This window comes from Octopus bimaculoides, chromosome 14, assembly GCF_001194135.2.
Source record: "Octopus bimaculoides isolate UCB-OBI-ISO-001 chromosome 14, ASM119413v2, whole genome shotgun sequence".
NCBI lineage: Eukaryota > Metazoa > Mollusca > Cephalopoda > Octopoda > Octopodidae > Octopus > Octopus bimaculoides.
The window spans coordinates 22,872,887-22,889,711 of NC_068994.1; the positions used below are offsets into that span (position 1 = coordinate 22,872,887).

Here is a 16,825-nt window from a genome sequence, read left to right on the forward strand (position 1 = left end):
AAAAAAAAAAAAAAAAAAAAAAACCAACTTTCTCTCTCTCACACACACACACAGACACACTGTATACTTAAATTTCACACCTCTATATATATGAAAAAACAAACCCCTTAAATGTAGGTGCAGCATTTAAATCAGTACTATTAATTGAGAGGCTGCACTGTAATTATTTCTGTATTTAATTTTGAGCTTACTATGTATTCAGTTCAGAATGTGTATCAAGTTGGAAATCAGTTCTTCGAAAATTACTCTCTTTGTCACAACAACAATGAAAACCCAATAAATAACAAAATAACAGCTAGCACTTCTGTAACTGCTCCATCCTTTGTTGACCACACTGCTTCTCTTGCAAAAAATGATATTCATGGTGGTAATCGATTTCACACAAGTTTGCCAGTAGAAAACAAGAGACCTTTTAAATGTAACATATGCCGTAAAGGGTTTTCACGGAAAGCTAATTTAAGCAATCATGAAAAGGCTCCAAGTGATGAAACTCATTTTACATGTGATTTTTGCATGAAAGCTTTCTCACAGCGTGCTGAGCTACGAAGTCATGAACTTATACATAAAGGGATAAAATCTTTAGAGTGTCCCTACTGTGGAAGACGTTTTACTCACCAAGCCACTTTGATTAATCACACTCGAACTCATACAGGAGAACGACCGTACAAATGTGTTGTGTGTGAGCGTTGTTTTACGCATCAAAGTACGCTGCGTAATCATATGCGCACACACACTGGTGAGAGACCATTTGTTTGTGTTATTTGTTTACGAGCATTTTCACATCGAAGCACACTTATTAACCACGAAAAAGTACATACAGGAGAGAAAGCTTACCAGTGTTCTATTTGTTCTAAGTTGTTTGCACACAAAACAACTCTTAAGAATCACGAACAAATACATACGGGTATAAAGCGACACAAATGTAATATATGTCATAAATTGTTTACCCATAAGAGTACTCTACGCAATCACCTGCACACACATTCTGGGGAAAAACTCTTCAAATGCTTGATTTGTTTGAAACCATTTGCTCATAAAAGTACCCTTCGGAATCACCAGCAAACACATTTGGCTGCCGGCATGCGTCGCACATTTGCAAAAAAAGTAAAACCTTTTAACTGTGGCTTCTGTAACAAAGGGTTTTTATTAGAAAGTTCTTTACGAAATCACGAACAAAGTCATCTTCACAATCCTGCTCCTGAACCTCCAGTTGTTAATCAAGCACCAACAATGATGAGCACACCTGTGAACCAGCATAATCATCCAAATCCTGAAAGAGAAGCTAATTCGGATCAGATGTCACAACAAGTACCACACCAGGTACCAGCACAGTCTACAGTGTCACTAGATCCCAAAGCAACTAAGGCGTTTGCCTGTGGTATATGTGGCAAGCTGTTTTCTCAACAGAGACAAATGCTCAATCATGAGCAAACTCATGCACATGTACAAACGGATGGGACAAAACTGATGCGTAATAGTGACAAACTATTTCAATGTGGGGTTTGTATGCGAGTATTTGCACATCAAAGCACATTACGTAATCACAGCCGTATACACACAGGTGAGAAACCATATCAGTGCCGCTATTGCATTCGGGCATTTGCGCATCAGAGTACGCTACGTAACCATGAACGCATACACACTGGGGAACGCCCTTACACTTGCGATATTTGTCATCGCTGTTTCTCTCATCAGACAACACTTAATAACCATAAACGAACTCATAAAAATGAATCTATTTCTCTTTGCCAATTGTAGACTTCTGGTGCAGGGAATGGATGTTAATGTTGTGAAGTAATGAGTGTTTGTCACATAAACAGATTTGGGTTGATACAATTTGATAGTGCAATCTCAAATCTCAGTTAGTCTTTCAGTTGTATTGATTACTTTGTTTCCTCAATTTCCATTCCACCTCTCTTACTCTCCACCCCACTCTCTCTCTCATGAGTAATGTTATGATTGTTCTCTTCTCTTTTCAAGTATTCCTCTAATTCTTTGCTGGAACAAGAATAAAACCTTTAAAAAGTTTTTGGTTTAAAACTTTTTCAAATGTTGACCAGCTTTAAATTTATTTATTGCAGAAATATATGTGTGTGTGTATGAATTATGCATGTACGTGTGTGTGTTAGATATGTATCAAATGGGATTTATGTTTATATTTATTTTCACTTTTTATACACTTTGCATTTTTATTTCTAAAACGGAAGGAAATTTGTTTTTGCTTGTTTTTGATTTTACTATAAATCTAGGTTTGCTACAAATCTGATTTCTATAAAAATATTTCTATATTTTCTTTGAAATTCTATTGAAAAGTTTGATATTTTTATCTGATTATCTTGTATACAAATTCATTGTTTCATTCATTTTTAAAATTTGATAATTCTTTATCAATTTATCTTGCTAGATCTTTTGTAACCATTTGTGGTATTTAAAAAACTAACTCCTTGAGAATCCAATCCATTGTATTGTACTTTCCAATACTATAGTAATCTGGAGTACTGTCTTCCATATTTTAGCCAAAAAAAAAAAAATTTCCAGTGAGCAAAAATATATTTGCATATTCTTGTTCAAGGTTAATAAATGCTTTTATATAGAATGATTTTGAGGCATGCATTAGGTCATTATTCTAGGTTAAAGGAATTCTTGAACAAATTTCAAACTCAACAGGTATTGGTAAATATTGTTGAAACTTCTGAGATGAATTATAATTTAAATTTTGCAGATTCCTGCTTCAATCAATTCTGTCTCAATCATCAAAATGCACCACCCCTGACTGGATATGAACGCGGAACCTTTAGTTCTAAGCAAAGAGCATTAATATCCTAATCTAGTGGTTATCAAACTGACAAATACCAGGCTTTCCCCTTCCCCAAATATTTTTGGTATCCCTTGTCCTCTTCATTAATGAAATGACAAACTAGTGTATGACCTGCATATAATTCTTTATCAAGATATTTGACAAGTTTAAAATGTTGGAAATCATCTTGCTATTTGTCTGTCTCCTTTTCAATCCTTACAGGTTCCCCCCCCCCCACTCAAGAAATGCTGACCTAAACCACCAGTGCATATACTACTATTAATGTATTATCTTATTTAAGCTATTTTATTTTCGTTATGTCAGCTCTATTAACTTAAAATCAGCACAAAGATTACTGATTGCATTTCAGAAAGTGATTTATAGTTTCTTCAAATTTTCTAAGTTTCCACTGTGATATGTAATTTCTCTTCACACATTAAATGTGTTTAGCCTTTTCTAGTTTCTATATTTCTTGTGTCATCAAATATTTTCAGTATTTTTCTATTTTGACTCTTAGTAAATCAATTTCTCTGTGAGTGCTTGAGATATTACAGGTGTAGTTCTTTAACATTACCATTTGTGGATAGAATTTATTTTAGTGAGGCATCTGTTAAGTGTAATATCACTCTTGAATACTGTTTATGTTTCTGGAATTCTTTTTCTTTTTGCCAAACCTTTGGAATAAAGTGGAGTCACAATTGATTTTAGTTTTTGTTTCTCAGGAATATATTCTTTTGGCAGCAGATTTCTTCTTTATACATGTATTCATAAATAGTTCTGTTTTACTGGATGTTATAGATATTTCATAGTTCCTTTCTTGACTCTATAAGCTAATGAGACTCAAAGCTTATTTTTGTTACACTGACACACGTGTATTGAAGTATGTACTGAGTACATAGGCCATGATGGCAATAATAGCTAATTCATTAATTTTGCTTGGTATATGTCTTTTCTATGTAGAACTTTGCTGTTCAGTACAGTGTCAACATTTTCATGCTGTCTTCTGTTGATGTGTTTGACTTTTCATTAGAGACTCTGATCTGCTTTGATTTTAGCTCTCATAACTGATAAAACTTGTTAGTTGGGGGCATTGTAAATGGTTGACAACTTGTGAGAACATAATAAATATATCTAAGATTAATTCTGTTTATAATTTTTACCTGAAAAGGAAAATATAAAAGATGAAATAAAGCAAATGTTATTAATTTTTTTTCAGCATTTTCTTGAATGAATTGTTTGACTAAAAGTTTTAACACATTAATGTAATAGCTATCATTCTGACTTCTGTTTTCTCATAACAATAGAAATTATAAATATTTTAAAGATATCACTTGCTTGTTGGTAATTCAGTTTTTATATTGTCATGGTTTATTTGTTTCATCTATACAGAAGTTTCAGAATCCAGTCCTCTACTGTTTTCTGGGTTTTTAGTCACAGTAGATGATGACCAGTTCAATTTTTCAATCCAAAACCCTGTCTCTACTGTAACTGCACTTACTTGTCTCATGCAAAGTTTGCACAGTCATTTTTGCCAACTGAATTTTAGCTGTTTCAAAATTTGTTCACAAATTTTTACTTTCAAATCATAAGAGCTTTGCAAAAAAAAAAAAATGGTTGTTTATTGTAGTGGCCTAAATTTTGTATTCAGTGTCTGCAGTCAGAAGATTGGAAAAAAATGACTTTTTATTAAGTTTAATTTAACTTAAGGAAAACTAATGGAGCTATATTTAACAGCTTTTCAATCTTACAATTTTAACTAACTCTAAACCTTAATTTTATTACTTTTAGTAATAAAATTCTGATTCAAGCTGGATCAAGATGTATTCCCTAATCTTGAAATTCAGTATTTTGTCACTGTCATATGCAAGTTACAAAGTATAACAGCTTATTTCTGTATGAAAATATTAGATGAACTAGTAACTGAAAATACCCTTGACAGATATCTAATGTTATAACAGCATTTCAAAATTTGAATCCTTACAGAGAGCGCCATTCACTAAGATATTGGTGCTTGAATTTCTCATAAGCTTTTGTTATATCTTCTGATTTAAAGTCACTTCTAAGTGATTAGGTTGGTAAAGAAGTTATAAGTAAGATGTCAGTGTATCATTTTAATTTTAAACATTTGAAAAGGTGCAATTCTCTTCAGGTTTGAACCTAATTGTTTGCTTTTCTATCTTTACTTAATTTTTATCAGCATTGCCTAGAGGATTAGAGTAATATAAATAGTATATTACTGTTTTGAAATATGAAATATACTTCAAATCTTGGTTCCTATCTTTTGGTCGCTGCTATACTTTTCCAAGTTTGTCAAAGTTTTGAGATGTCTTGAATGAACTACTATATTTCAGTAGTAGCTTTGCAGGAATATTGCTAATGTTCTTGTTATCTAATGATTAATCATGTATGTGAATTGAATTAATAGGTATTGACTTTCGGCTTGACTACTATCTATCTAGCTTTTGGTTATGAGGTGGATACAATGCTTGCAATAACTGTAGCTCTAAATGGTTGTGTTCTCAGAAACCTTGTTAGTCATTTAATGGTTATCTTGTTGCAACATTTCTCAATGTTGTAGATTTAAAATTCAACTCTTTTGCTTTGCTCTTTAATAATGCAAAGTCAGAACAAAAGTTACACTTTGCTCTACAAAAGCCTCACCAGAATAAAATCTAACCAAAATATAAATAAAATGAAAATTGCATATATAATATATGCATATATATCAGGTAACAGTGGTTAAGTAATCTCTAGGTGAGACAACGAAAAAAGACAACGAAATCAAGAAAAATAAAACTTACAGAGTGAAAAAGAAATTGTATATCATTTTTGGGTCAAATATCTATTATAGATAATTGCACTAGCATTAAAATTAAGAAAAATCAAGTAGTGGGTGGACTCCCATTTTAAACTATATATCTGTATCTACTTCATGCAACTGTTTTAAATAACCTAAAATCATTGGGGCCATGCTTCAGAGGATAGTAGTAATTATTCTTTGAGCTATAATCCTAATGACTTTGTATTTATGTTTAACATGGTGTCTGGTTATGGGTTGAAATCTGTAAAAAGAAAATTGAATGTCAAATATGTAGAAATATAATCGATAATCTTTATTTGAATAACTTTGAGGACACTCTTTATGTGAAAAATATTTCTTGATCGGATTTTGCATAGTGTATCAAAATGATATAGTTTTTGTTATGGCAATTTCAAACAGGATCTTAAAATTTTGTTTTGGTATAAGTAAAATTTAACTTGAAATTTTGGAGTAGATTTTGTTGAGCAGTTTAGGTTTTCTCAGTAAGGCTTAAATTCTGAAATGTTTAATGAAGGAATATTGATGATTGTGGTGTTTTCAAGAATATGAATAATATAACAGTCAGTCCAAATAAGAATTAAACCAAGTCATAGATTCATCCATTTGAGATTTTGTATATCAGCTGCAGACTATTGATACAAAGTTGTACAAGTTGATATCAAAAAGTTCCTGGATTAGTTTGGTAAAAGAATAACTTATTTACCTAAGTTTTAACATCTTTGAAATAGTCATCTTGCACAGCAATAAATAGCTCCCAGTGTTCCAGCCACTTTTAGAATCCAGTCTGGAAGTCATTTTCCATAAGTGATCTCAACAACGGTGTTAAAACAGTGACCTTTGAGCTGCATTTTCATCTTGGGGAAGAGATAGAAGTCCACAGGTGCTAAATCTGGCAAATAGGGTGGGTGGGGAAGTGATAGGATGTTTTTGGCTAGAAACTCATGAGTGAGGAGTACATTGTCATTGTGAAGAATTCAGTTCTTCATGCTCCACAGATCCGGTTGCTTTCGTCAAATGTCTTCCCTCAAACACTTCAAAACAGCACAGTAGAACTTGATTTACAGTCTGGCCCTGGGGGATAAATTCTTGATGCACAATATTGTAGATGTTGAAAAACACGAGCATGTTCTTGGTTGAATTACGGTTTTGTTGTGCCTGTGCCACCCAAAACATTGTGTACGACCCATTGCCTTGTTGCTGTAAGCTTGCCGAGGCATACTCAATGTCTCTGCAGCAAACTTCCCAAGTTTAATGCAAAATTTCACATTGGCTTTTTGTTCCAACTTCCTGTCCATGACAAAAATTGCAGACTACAGCAAACACGTGATCACAACACATTTCACAACCTGCAAAGTAAACAGTGATGTCACTCAGCACAGTGCCTCATGAAGGTCACTGCTAGCTCTCACTGTGCATGCAACCATGTGCTGCCATCTGTTGGCACACTAAAGAAATAGTCCTGGAACCTTTTGATACCACTTGTAATTCTTTAAGGTTAAAATTTTTCACCGCAACTTTAAAAATGATGAAATATTTTTTCTGGAAAATTAAATTTTTATTAATTTATTTTAGACATTTTCAATTATTACTTCACAGTTCCTTGTATGACCATACCTACTTTAAGAAAGATTAGAAGAAACATTGTGCATGTCTGTGTAAATAACTAAAGAGTACATTGTAGTTAGGCTAAATGTAAAAGAAAATGCTTGGACTTAACTGTCCTGCTTGATGCTGCATTAAAGAATGAAATAGAAACCACTATTTTAGTTTGTACATGAGAAAGGTAGAACATAAATGGAAAAGTGAAGCTGTAAAGTAATGAATTAGTGTGACAGGCAATATAAAAAAATGGCTGTATAGTTATAGCGATATGTGTAATGGTACCATCATGTGCTAATGACAGGTTGAAGAAAGACATTTAATTTTAAATTTTGAAAGAAACTTGCCATAACCGACGTATGACAATGTTCATTTTTAGTTTCACTTGCTGTTTTATATACAATGAAATCCTGTAATAGTTTATGTTCTAACAACAACTTGAAACCATATTAATCACATTGCAATTAGATCCTTAAAATATGAAGAGAACTTAAGTCTTACTCAAGTAGTTGCCAACTATCATTCCTTCAACATAGTTTTCAGGATCTAGTCAGTCTTCAAATAATTTCCTTAGTATATTTTGTTCATCTCTGAAGTGAAGAAAATATCTTTTGATTTATGTTGGTAAATCTTGTAATACTTCTTAATAATTGTGTGTTCAAATCATTCTTTAAACTTATTGAACAAATTTCTAGAAAAGTACTAGAGAATTTGATAGTGCTCAGCATTCACTAGTAAAATCTATCTTAAAAGTTGTCAAAATGTCACTTAGAATTTCACACATAGGAAAGTATACCATAGGGTTTAATTTTCAGATTTAATTCTTTCATGTGTAACAGCACAAAGCAATAGTGTCATATTTTTCAATCATTAAGATAAAATGTTGCCATATATATATATATATATATATATATATATATATATATATGTTGAGTTTTGTGGATTTGTCTTCCTCCTATCCATTATAGGATAAGTAATGGATAAATAACACATACACACACCTTGATGTATATCTGTACATGCAATAATACTTCTGGAAAATTCTATTATGAACCTTTTTCCCCTCTTTCTATGCTGGCAATATTATTGTATACTTATATATAAATATGTGTGTGAGTGTATATGTGTTCTGTCTGCTTTTATTTTAACATTATTTACATGCTTTGTAAAGATGGTAACACAGTGTCTTTACTTACCTCTGCTACAAAAACCTATCCAGCCATTGAGCTGTTCTTCGAAGGACTAATAAAAATAGTACCTTACTTAGAAATATATGAAGGCTAGCAACAGAAAGAAAATCCTGCTACAATGATTTTGTATGACTTGTGCTAGTATGGGAAAGGAGGCATTAAAATAATGATGGTGATAAGTGTAAGGCTTCAGGAAATATAACCATTTATCTTTTATTTGTTCCAGTCATTTGACTGCAGCCATGCTGGGACACTACCCTGAAGAGCTTAGTCGAACAATTTGACTTAGTACTTATTTTTTTTAAGCTTGGCATTTTATCGAATTTACAGGGATGTAAATAAACCAACACCAGTTGTCAAGCAGTGGTGAGCGACACACGCACACACACAACAGGCTTCTTCCAGTTTCTGTCTATCAAATCCACTCACAAGACTTTGGTCGACCCAGGGCTACAATAGAAGACACTTGTTCTAGGTGCCATGCAGTGGAACTGAACCTGGAATCATGTGGCTGGGAAGCAAGCTTCTTACCACACAGCCATATCTGCACCTGTAATGTTTATGTTTCCCCCCACCCCTCAGATGATATGGTTAATTCTAAAGTTTCAGCACTATCTGTATCAATGTAGCAGATATAGTCATCAAACATACTACTTATTTATATTTTTATTAATAAAATATTTGATTACTGTTTACAATTCTGTCTTATCCTTGTAGTGTTAATTTTTCTATTCTAAATAACTTGTCGTTCTAACTTAGTACAGTCACATTTTGTATCCTTTTAATGGCATGTACATAATGAAATTTTTGAAGTGTGATAATGCAATTTTTCTATTTATTATTTATATTAATCTTGAAATCCATAAATATCAGAATGCTACAAATTCAAAGATTGCTTTCACCATATTGTGGAGAAATATCTACATTATCAGATCAGCAATTCAGTCTTAAATATTTTTGGTAACATATATTATGTAACACAATGGGCTAGCTTCTTGAGTTAACTGTACATATGGATTTTTTTTTAGTAAGCAGATAACTTTTATGAATAGCCAAAACCCAATAGAAATTGAAGACCAGTTACTCAATATATATAGTGCTTCTCTTGTCACAGCAAACTGGGTCTCATTAGAGTTTAGTATTTATGCTGTGCACCTATTTTTAGTGAGTTTTCTTTTAGCACTTCTTTGAATTTGTTGGTGTGTAACTCTATAAATTGGCTGCAGAGATCAAGGATTTAAACTTCTCTTGATCCTTAGTGAAGATATTACTTTTTTTTCTTTGTAATTACAGCACAACTTCATAATACGATATCAGCAATGAAAATATTAAAAAATAACCAACACTGTGAAACTGGAATCATAAACTTGTCTAGTACTCTTGATAAAGCAAAACAGATTGTTATGGTCAACTTTCATTCCTCCTAAAGTACCATTCAAATCCTGAGGTTGATGGTGTCCACTCCCTTTCCTCAAAATTGCTGGGAGTAAACCAAAAGATAAATAACAGCTAAGAAGCTGCTGGTTGAATTGTTTGTACAAATGTTCAATGAGATATTGGAGTAAGTTTTAACCCTTTTAAGACCAAACTGCCTGAGTCCACCCTTCGTTTTATGGCACAAACTTCCTGTTTTAAAGTTATCTAAGAACTTCCTATAAAAATTTCATGTTAATTTATGTTCCAATCATCAGTTTAATAATTACAAATTTACTTTGATATATTCTTCATTTGCAAACTTAATTGAAAGAAAAACACTATTTCAACAGAAATATGGCAACAAAAGGGATAATGACATAGGGAAGTTCACATTCCGAGCCAAATCGAGTGAGTTAAACGCAAGGGTTTGAATGACTTTTTAAGTCTATCATTTATTGGCATACGAAGAGTACTTACTAGTAAAGAGTATTGCATAGAAGTTCAAATTTGTTTCCTAAAGGAGTCAAATGGTGAAATGTGTAATGATGAAATTTATTATTTTTATGTAAATTACATTTGACTTTTAAATATTCCAGTCTTATTACAATTACATTTTTGTGATAATTTTTTAGTTGTAAAATCTGTGAGTGTTTTGGTTACTATGATGAAATGTAGACTCCCATATATTTTTTCTAAAACCTTAATTTTTCTAACCCTTAATAAATATTTTAAGCGATTCCAAAATTTGTGATATCTTTCTTTCACTTTTTGTGATATGATCAGTTGGATAGGTTGTAACAAGTATTATTATTAAAGCAGTGAACTAGCAGAATTGTTAGCATGCTGGGCAAAATGCTTAATGGCAATTTGTCTGTTTTTATGTTCTGAGTTCAAATTCTGTCAAGGTTGACTTTGCTTTTCATCGTTCCAGAGTTGATAAAGTACCAGATGAACACGGGTTGATGTAATCGACTTATCCCCTTGCCTGAAGTTGTTAGCTTTATGCTAAAGTTTTAAACTATTGTTATTATTATTAGTAGTAGTAGTGGAGGGCACATGGTCTATTGGTTAGGGAGGGTGCTGCACTCACAATCTAGCAATCGTGATTTCATTTCCTAGACCTGGTGGTGCGTTGTGTTCTTGAGTAAAACACTTCATCTTGCATTGCTCTGCAATCACTTGGATACCTGATGCATGGTACACTGTGCACCTGTTCAGACAACATCAATTTGATGGAGAGAGTGAGCTAATGTGCAATACGAACACTTGATCATTATAAACAAATCATTTGTGCAGGTTATCCGGCAAAAGCTGAATGCTCATACGTTGTCTTTAATAGGAGAGTCCATCAGTAGCAGTTGTGGCAAGCTGGCAGATTCATTAACATACTGGACAAAACACTTAGCATTTTATTCATCTTTACATTCTGAGTTCAAATACCTCTGAGGTTGATTTTGCCTTTCATCTTTTTGAGGTTGATGAATAAGTACCAGATGAACACTGTAGTTGATTTAATCAACTAGCTCCTTCCACACAAAATTTCAGGATTATTATTATTAATCATTGGATGGTAGTGTAGTAGTAAAATTATTAGAGCTCTGGGACAAAATTTCTGACACTATTTTTGTTTATATTTCAGTTGAAATCCTTTTGAACCAAGTGTTGGGCATGAACTGTATTTGATTCAATGATGTGTTCTTGTCCTCTTGAAAGAGATTGGTAATATACATGTAATTATAAGATTACATGTATTTAAATTTGAAAAAAGATCAACTCTTTGAAGTTTTCTTTGGTTACTTATTAACCCTTTTTGTTATTTGATATTATATACAAAAGTTAGCAACAATAATTTAACTCTAAAAAAATGGTTTCAAACAGCCAGACTTCTTGTTCTGTTAGTACTGCTTGTATGTATTTTTTTTTAAAGTTGGTAGCTATTAAGTTATTCAGTTGGTAATTACATGATTGCATTGTAAGGTGAAAATGTTTATGAATAGCTTCAGTTGATTTTCAATGAGTTGATTCATATTGTATATGTTAATAGTATGATCTTTGTTGTATATGCTAATGAAATGTGCTTCAGTGTGGTTTCTTTGTGCAAAGTGAGAACACAAGTTAACCTGAAACAGCCCAAGCATTGTTGGCTTAAGTCACTTCACTTCGGCTATGATATAACTATCTTTGTTTAACCCTGATTGGAAATACCTATGGTCAAAGACGTTTCAGTTGTAACCATTCTGTTTTTATATATATATATATATATATATATATATATATATTTTGTTTCAGACATAATGGGACTTAAGATTTTGCTATCTAATGTGTTGTTTCTCACCTAAAATAGTAGGGTATGTTTCAAAGGAAATTTAGTTGCTCTTTCTAACAAGTCTGGAAAATGAGACTGGTAGACTAGTTTAACACTAACTTGCCATCATGGGTGCTTTTAGTGGTGTCCATCCTGTTGCAAGTATTCAAGTCAGGTCTCTGCTTTGAGGATACTGTCCTCTCCCTTTCACTCCAGTTTTGGAAGCCCTGTAATGGCTTATGGATACTGCTTTTCTTCTTGATTAAAAGATAAAATTTTTTTCTTTTTTTAAATCGTGTAGAAGTAACTTCCGGCCTCTAAATCTTACATTTGTGTGAAATCAATACAAAATTGTCATATACCAGTATTGGCATATACTGGAATTATAAATTTATGCTTATTGAGTCTTTAAAAAAAAAATTTAGTGAATAATTTCCTTATTATTAAGGTGGCAAGCTGGCAGAATCGTTAGTGTGCTGGACGAAATTCTTAGCAGTATTTTGCCCATCGCTATGTTCTGAGTTTGAATTCCGCTGAGGTTGACTTTTGGGGTTGATAAAATAAGTACCAGTTGAACTTTGGGGTTCATGTAATTAGCTCATCCCCTCCCCCAAAATTGCTGCCCTTGTGGCAAAATTTGAAACCATTATTATTATAAAGGTAGTGAGCTGGCAGAATCGTTACTGCTCCAGGCAAAATACTTGGCAGCATTTCGCCTGTCTTTAATGTTCTAAGTTCAAATTCCACCGATGTTGATTTTTTGCCTTTCATCTATTTATGGTCAATAAAATAAGTACCAGTTAAGCACTAGAGTCAATGTAATCAACTTACCCCATCCCCTGAAATTGCTGGCCTTGTGCTAAAATTTGAAATCATCATCATCATCATTATTATTATTAGTAGTAGTAGGGAAAAATACTTTGTGGGAATTCTCCTGGCTGTTATGAGTTCAAACACTATCAAAGTCAAGTTTGCCTTTTCAGGTTGATAAAATATAGTACTAGTCAAGTATTGGGATCAGTGGTATCAACTGATCCCAGCCATCTCATAATTACTAGCCTTGTACCATTATTATTATTATTTACTTTGACAGGTATCATATAAAATTAAGTTAAAGTACTATTAAGTTGAATTATGTTGTGGGGTATGTTCACTAAGACACTGGAACAAGTTTTAATGAGATAAAACTTTGCTTAGCCAGATCAACTGAGTTTAAACCAGTGAGTGTCAACCAGGGTCCATATGACCCCTGTGGGTCCATATAAGGTTTTGGGCATCCACACTAGCAAAATAGTCAATTGGAGATTGACTGTAATATCTTAAGTTCCCACGTAAAGTTTTGATTTGAATGTATCTATTGCAAGAAACAGCTAGATTTCTTTCTCTAACACTTTACATAGTTCAACTTATGAAAATTATTGTGTGAATAACAAAGTAGGAATTTTGAAGGCAGTATCTATATAACTAATTTTTACACATCAAATGGCAATGGGAGCCCACCAGAATAAAATAGTTATCAAAGGGGTCCATAGATAAAAAAAAAATGGTTGAGAACCACTGGTAAGAATAAAAAAAAAAGATTCAGATTTCTCTGTATGTAAATTCATCTTATATTGACATATTAAGAACACTTGTTATGGAAATAAGAGAAGTGCTTTATAGAAAAGGTTCGAATTTATTTCCTAAAAGAGTTGTATGACAAAACTTGTAATGATGAAATTATTTTTCTTTGCAAACTGGATCTGAGCTTTGAAAATTCTGGTCTTTGGTTACTGCTTTGCACATCTTATTTCTGGCTGGTATCCAAGACCTTTAGAAGGAGGATATTTTTAGATTGATATACTCATACCTTACATGAAACTGAGACTTTCAGTGATGATCCATAAGCACCAAAAGATGAAGAAACTTATGATTTAATATTGGTTTCTGCCTGAAAGAAAGACTGAATTTAGTACTTTAAGCTAACAAAACGTCACTATTTGAATGCAGTGAGTATTACATAATTCAGTTGGACCAAGCTATTGAAAGTTTAGAAATTTTTCTGAGTCTTAGTAGAACAGCAGCCATCAACCTTCCAGCTTGTAAGCCACCATCTTACAAATTTGGTAGCTGCAGGTCTCAAGATAACCAATATTTCTTTAAGAAAATGTAATTTTTTGTGTAGGGTCTGCATGAAGAAGACTTATAGAATATGTTACCTTGAATCTGAAAATTAGTTAACATAGCTTGAAATCTGGTGTCTGAACAGCAGATATAGAAGGATTATTGTGAACTTTCACATTTATACAAATAAGAAGAATTCCTGCAATCCCATTGTATCAAAGGTTATGTGATAATTTTTAATGAAATGGTTGAAGAGACTAAGAGTAAACAACTATACTAAATAGGCTTGAGCATATTATAAAGAAATTCATACAAGGGAGTGGAATAGCTCTCAAAATTTGAGCTTAGTTTTAATGCATGTCTGTCGAGTGTTCAGCCACTTGCACATTAATTTCATGAGCATGCTGTTCCATTGCTTGAATCAACTGGAACACTCATCATCATAACCAACAGAGTGCCAGATATACATTATATATATATATATATATATATATATATATATATATATATATATACATATAAACATATATATATAATCATACATATACACACACATATATATAACATTGATAACAAAGAGGAGAGTGGAGAGTTTATTCACATCCAAAAATGTCTTTATTCAAAAGTTTTCTACAGCATATTCATCTGACCTACATATGTTTCGACTGCACATTGCTTTATATGCAATTATGCATTCTAGTCATTGCAATTTCATCAAGGGTCCTTCACTTAGAACAGTTTCAAAGTGAACTGATTCAAATAAGTGTCCTGTGTTGCTATTTATATTTGATGGATTGCTGGTCTTATAATCACCTCTGCTAGTATTACAGTTTAAGTGTGGTTTTAAAAATGTTTATTCAGTTTTCAATTAATTCTGGCAGTTTTGTTTACATGTTGCTGCATGGAGTCCATTATTTATTCAGAGGTATTTTACTTATTTTCGGTTTATACCCTCAATGTTGTTATTATTAGTATTATTAGTATAAATATCATTTATTATTACATCATTACTGTAACTAGCATAATTACTATACATCGGGAGCTATGTTTATTTAAATTGCTTAAATGTTTATCTTCTCAAGTGTGGACATCTTAGAGCCTGTTTCTGTCGTGTTTTATAAGAGTAAATTTAGAAGTGAACATTTGGTACATTTCTTCCAGACAAATTCACATCTTCCGCACAAAGGTCACATCTATTATCATCTATTCTATAAGGTTTTGCCTTACTAATTATTTCCCAGCCAATTGCATATACTTTGCTACTAACTTTTAGTGTCTAAATTAGTTTAAGGCTAGTAGTATTCATTTTGCCCCTATAATATAACATGAGCTGTACTCCCTATTTTCTCAGGTAACCTTACATCTGTATACAATATTTTTATGCCTACAGTTAGAGTTAAGCAGGCAAACCCTCTTCCTTGCACAGTTGCATTTGATAGTTCTACTACTTCCATTAACAGTTCCTGCTTCAGCTTCTCTAGAGGCGATTTCTAAATTCTCCTGCCTTTCATCTAAGCTATTATTCTTTCCCACATAGATAACATTCTGAGTACTGTACTTTCTAAGATTCATACCTTCCACTTCCAAGCTAATGTGGGAGTTTGTTCGGGTAGCTTTTGTTTGATTGGTTGTCAAACCATAGTTTGTATCCTGATACCTAGTTGGGTTACCTATGGTTTGGTTGCTTATGTTGACATTGTTGCTATTTATTGACCTATACTTATTATTCTGGTTACTGTTGTTGTTATTGTATATATGGAAACTGGTTAATCCACTTGCGTTGTGTGCTGCTATAATTTGTGCTAGATTTCTGCTATTAAAAAATGTTAGTCTAATTCTATGTTTATTAAATACTCTATAGTATTTACTGTCTTTTGGAAAATGTTTAGCCAATCCTGAATAGAACAATTTAGATTTAATTTTTTACCTTTTTGAACCATGCCAGACTCATAAGGGCCGGTTTCCCAGTTTCAGTGGTGTATATATTCTCCACCTGGATGGGACACCGATCTGTTGTAGAATTACTCATTTTTACCAGCTGAATGGACTGGGACAATGTGAAATAAAGTGTTTTGCTCAAGAACACAATGCATCACCTGGTCCAGGAATCAAAACCACAATCTTATGATCATGAATCCAACACCCTAACCACTAAGCCATGCACCTCCACAATTTAGGTATATTGGAAATTATTTGTTTTCCAAAAGGAATTATATACCACTCCATTTGCTAGAGGTATCTATTGCATACAAAGCAATGTACAGTTGCTGCATATGTAGGTCAGATGAATATGCTGTGGAAAACTTAAAGAAATTTTTGGATGTAAATAAAATCTCCACTTTCCTCTTTGTTATCAATGTTATTAAATACTCTATGGATTATTTTAAATTCTGAATAGGAACACGGAATTACCCAATGAGTGAAGTTACCAGTACCTAGTATCTCTTTCTAAGCTTGAGTACTATTTGAAGACCATTGTGAATAGCTGACATTTAAACCAATTTGAGAGATAGTATGGTGTCCGCCAGGAAAGCTTTTCCACTTTATGCTCTCCCTCTCTCTCTAATATATATATATATATATATATATATATA

The 16,825-nt window shown here is 32.6% G+C and overlaps 1 protein-coding gene and 1 long non-coding RNA gene across 2 annotated transcripts in view; both read left to right on the forward strand.

The window, feature by feature from the left end:
• The window catches only part of LOC128249375 (uncharacterized), a 44,947-nt gene that overhangs the window by 15,684 nt on the left and 12,438 nt on the right, over window positions 1-16,825 (forward strand). The window lies entirely within an intron of this gene.
• On the forward strand, window positions 7-2,054 carry LOC106884035 (zinc finger protein 883). The gene has a single exon (XM_014935243.1). The coding sequence runs from the start codon at window positions 193-195 to the stop codon at window positions 1,756-1,758; it is 1,566 nt and encodes a 521-aa protein (XP_014790729.1). The 5' UTR covers window positions 7-192; the 3' UTR covers window positions 1,759-2,054.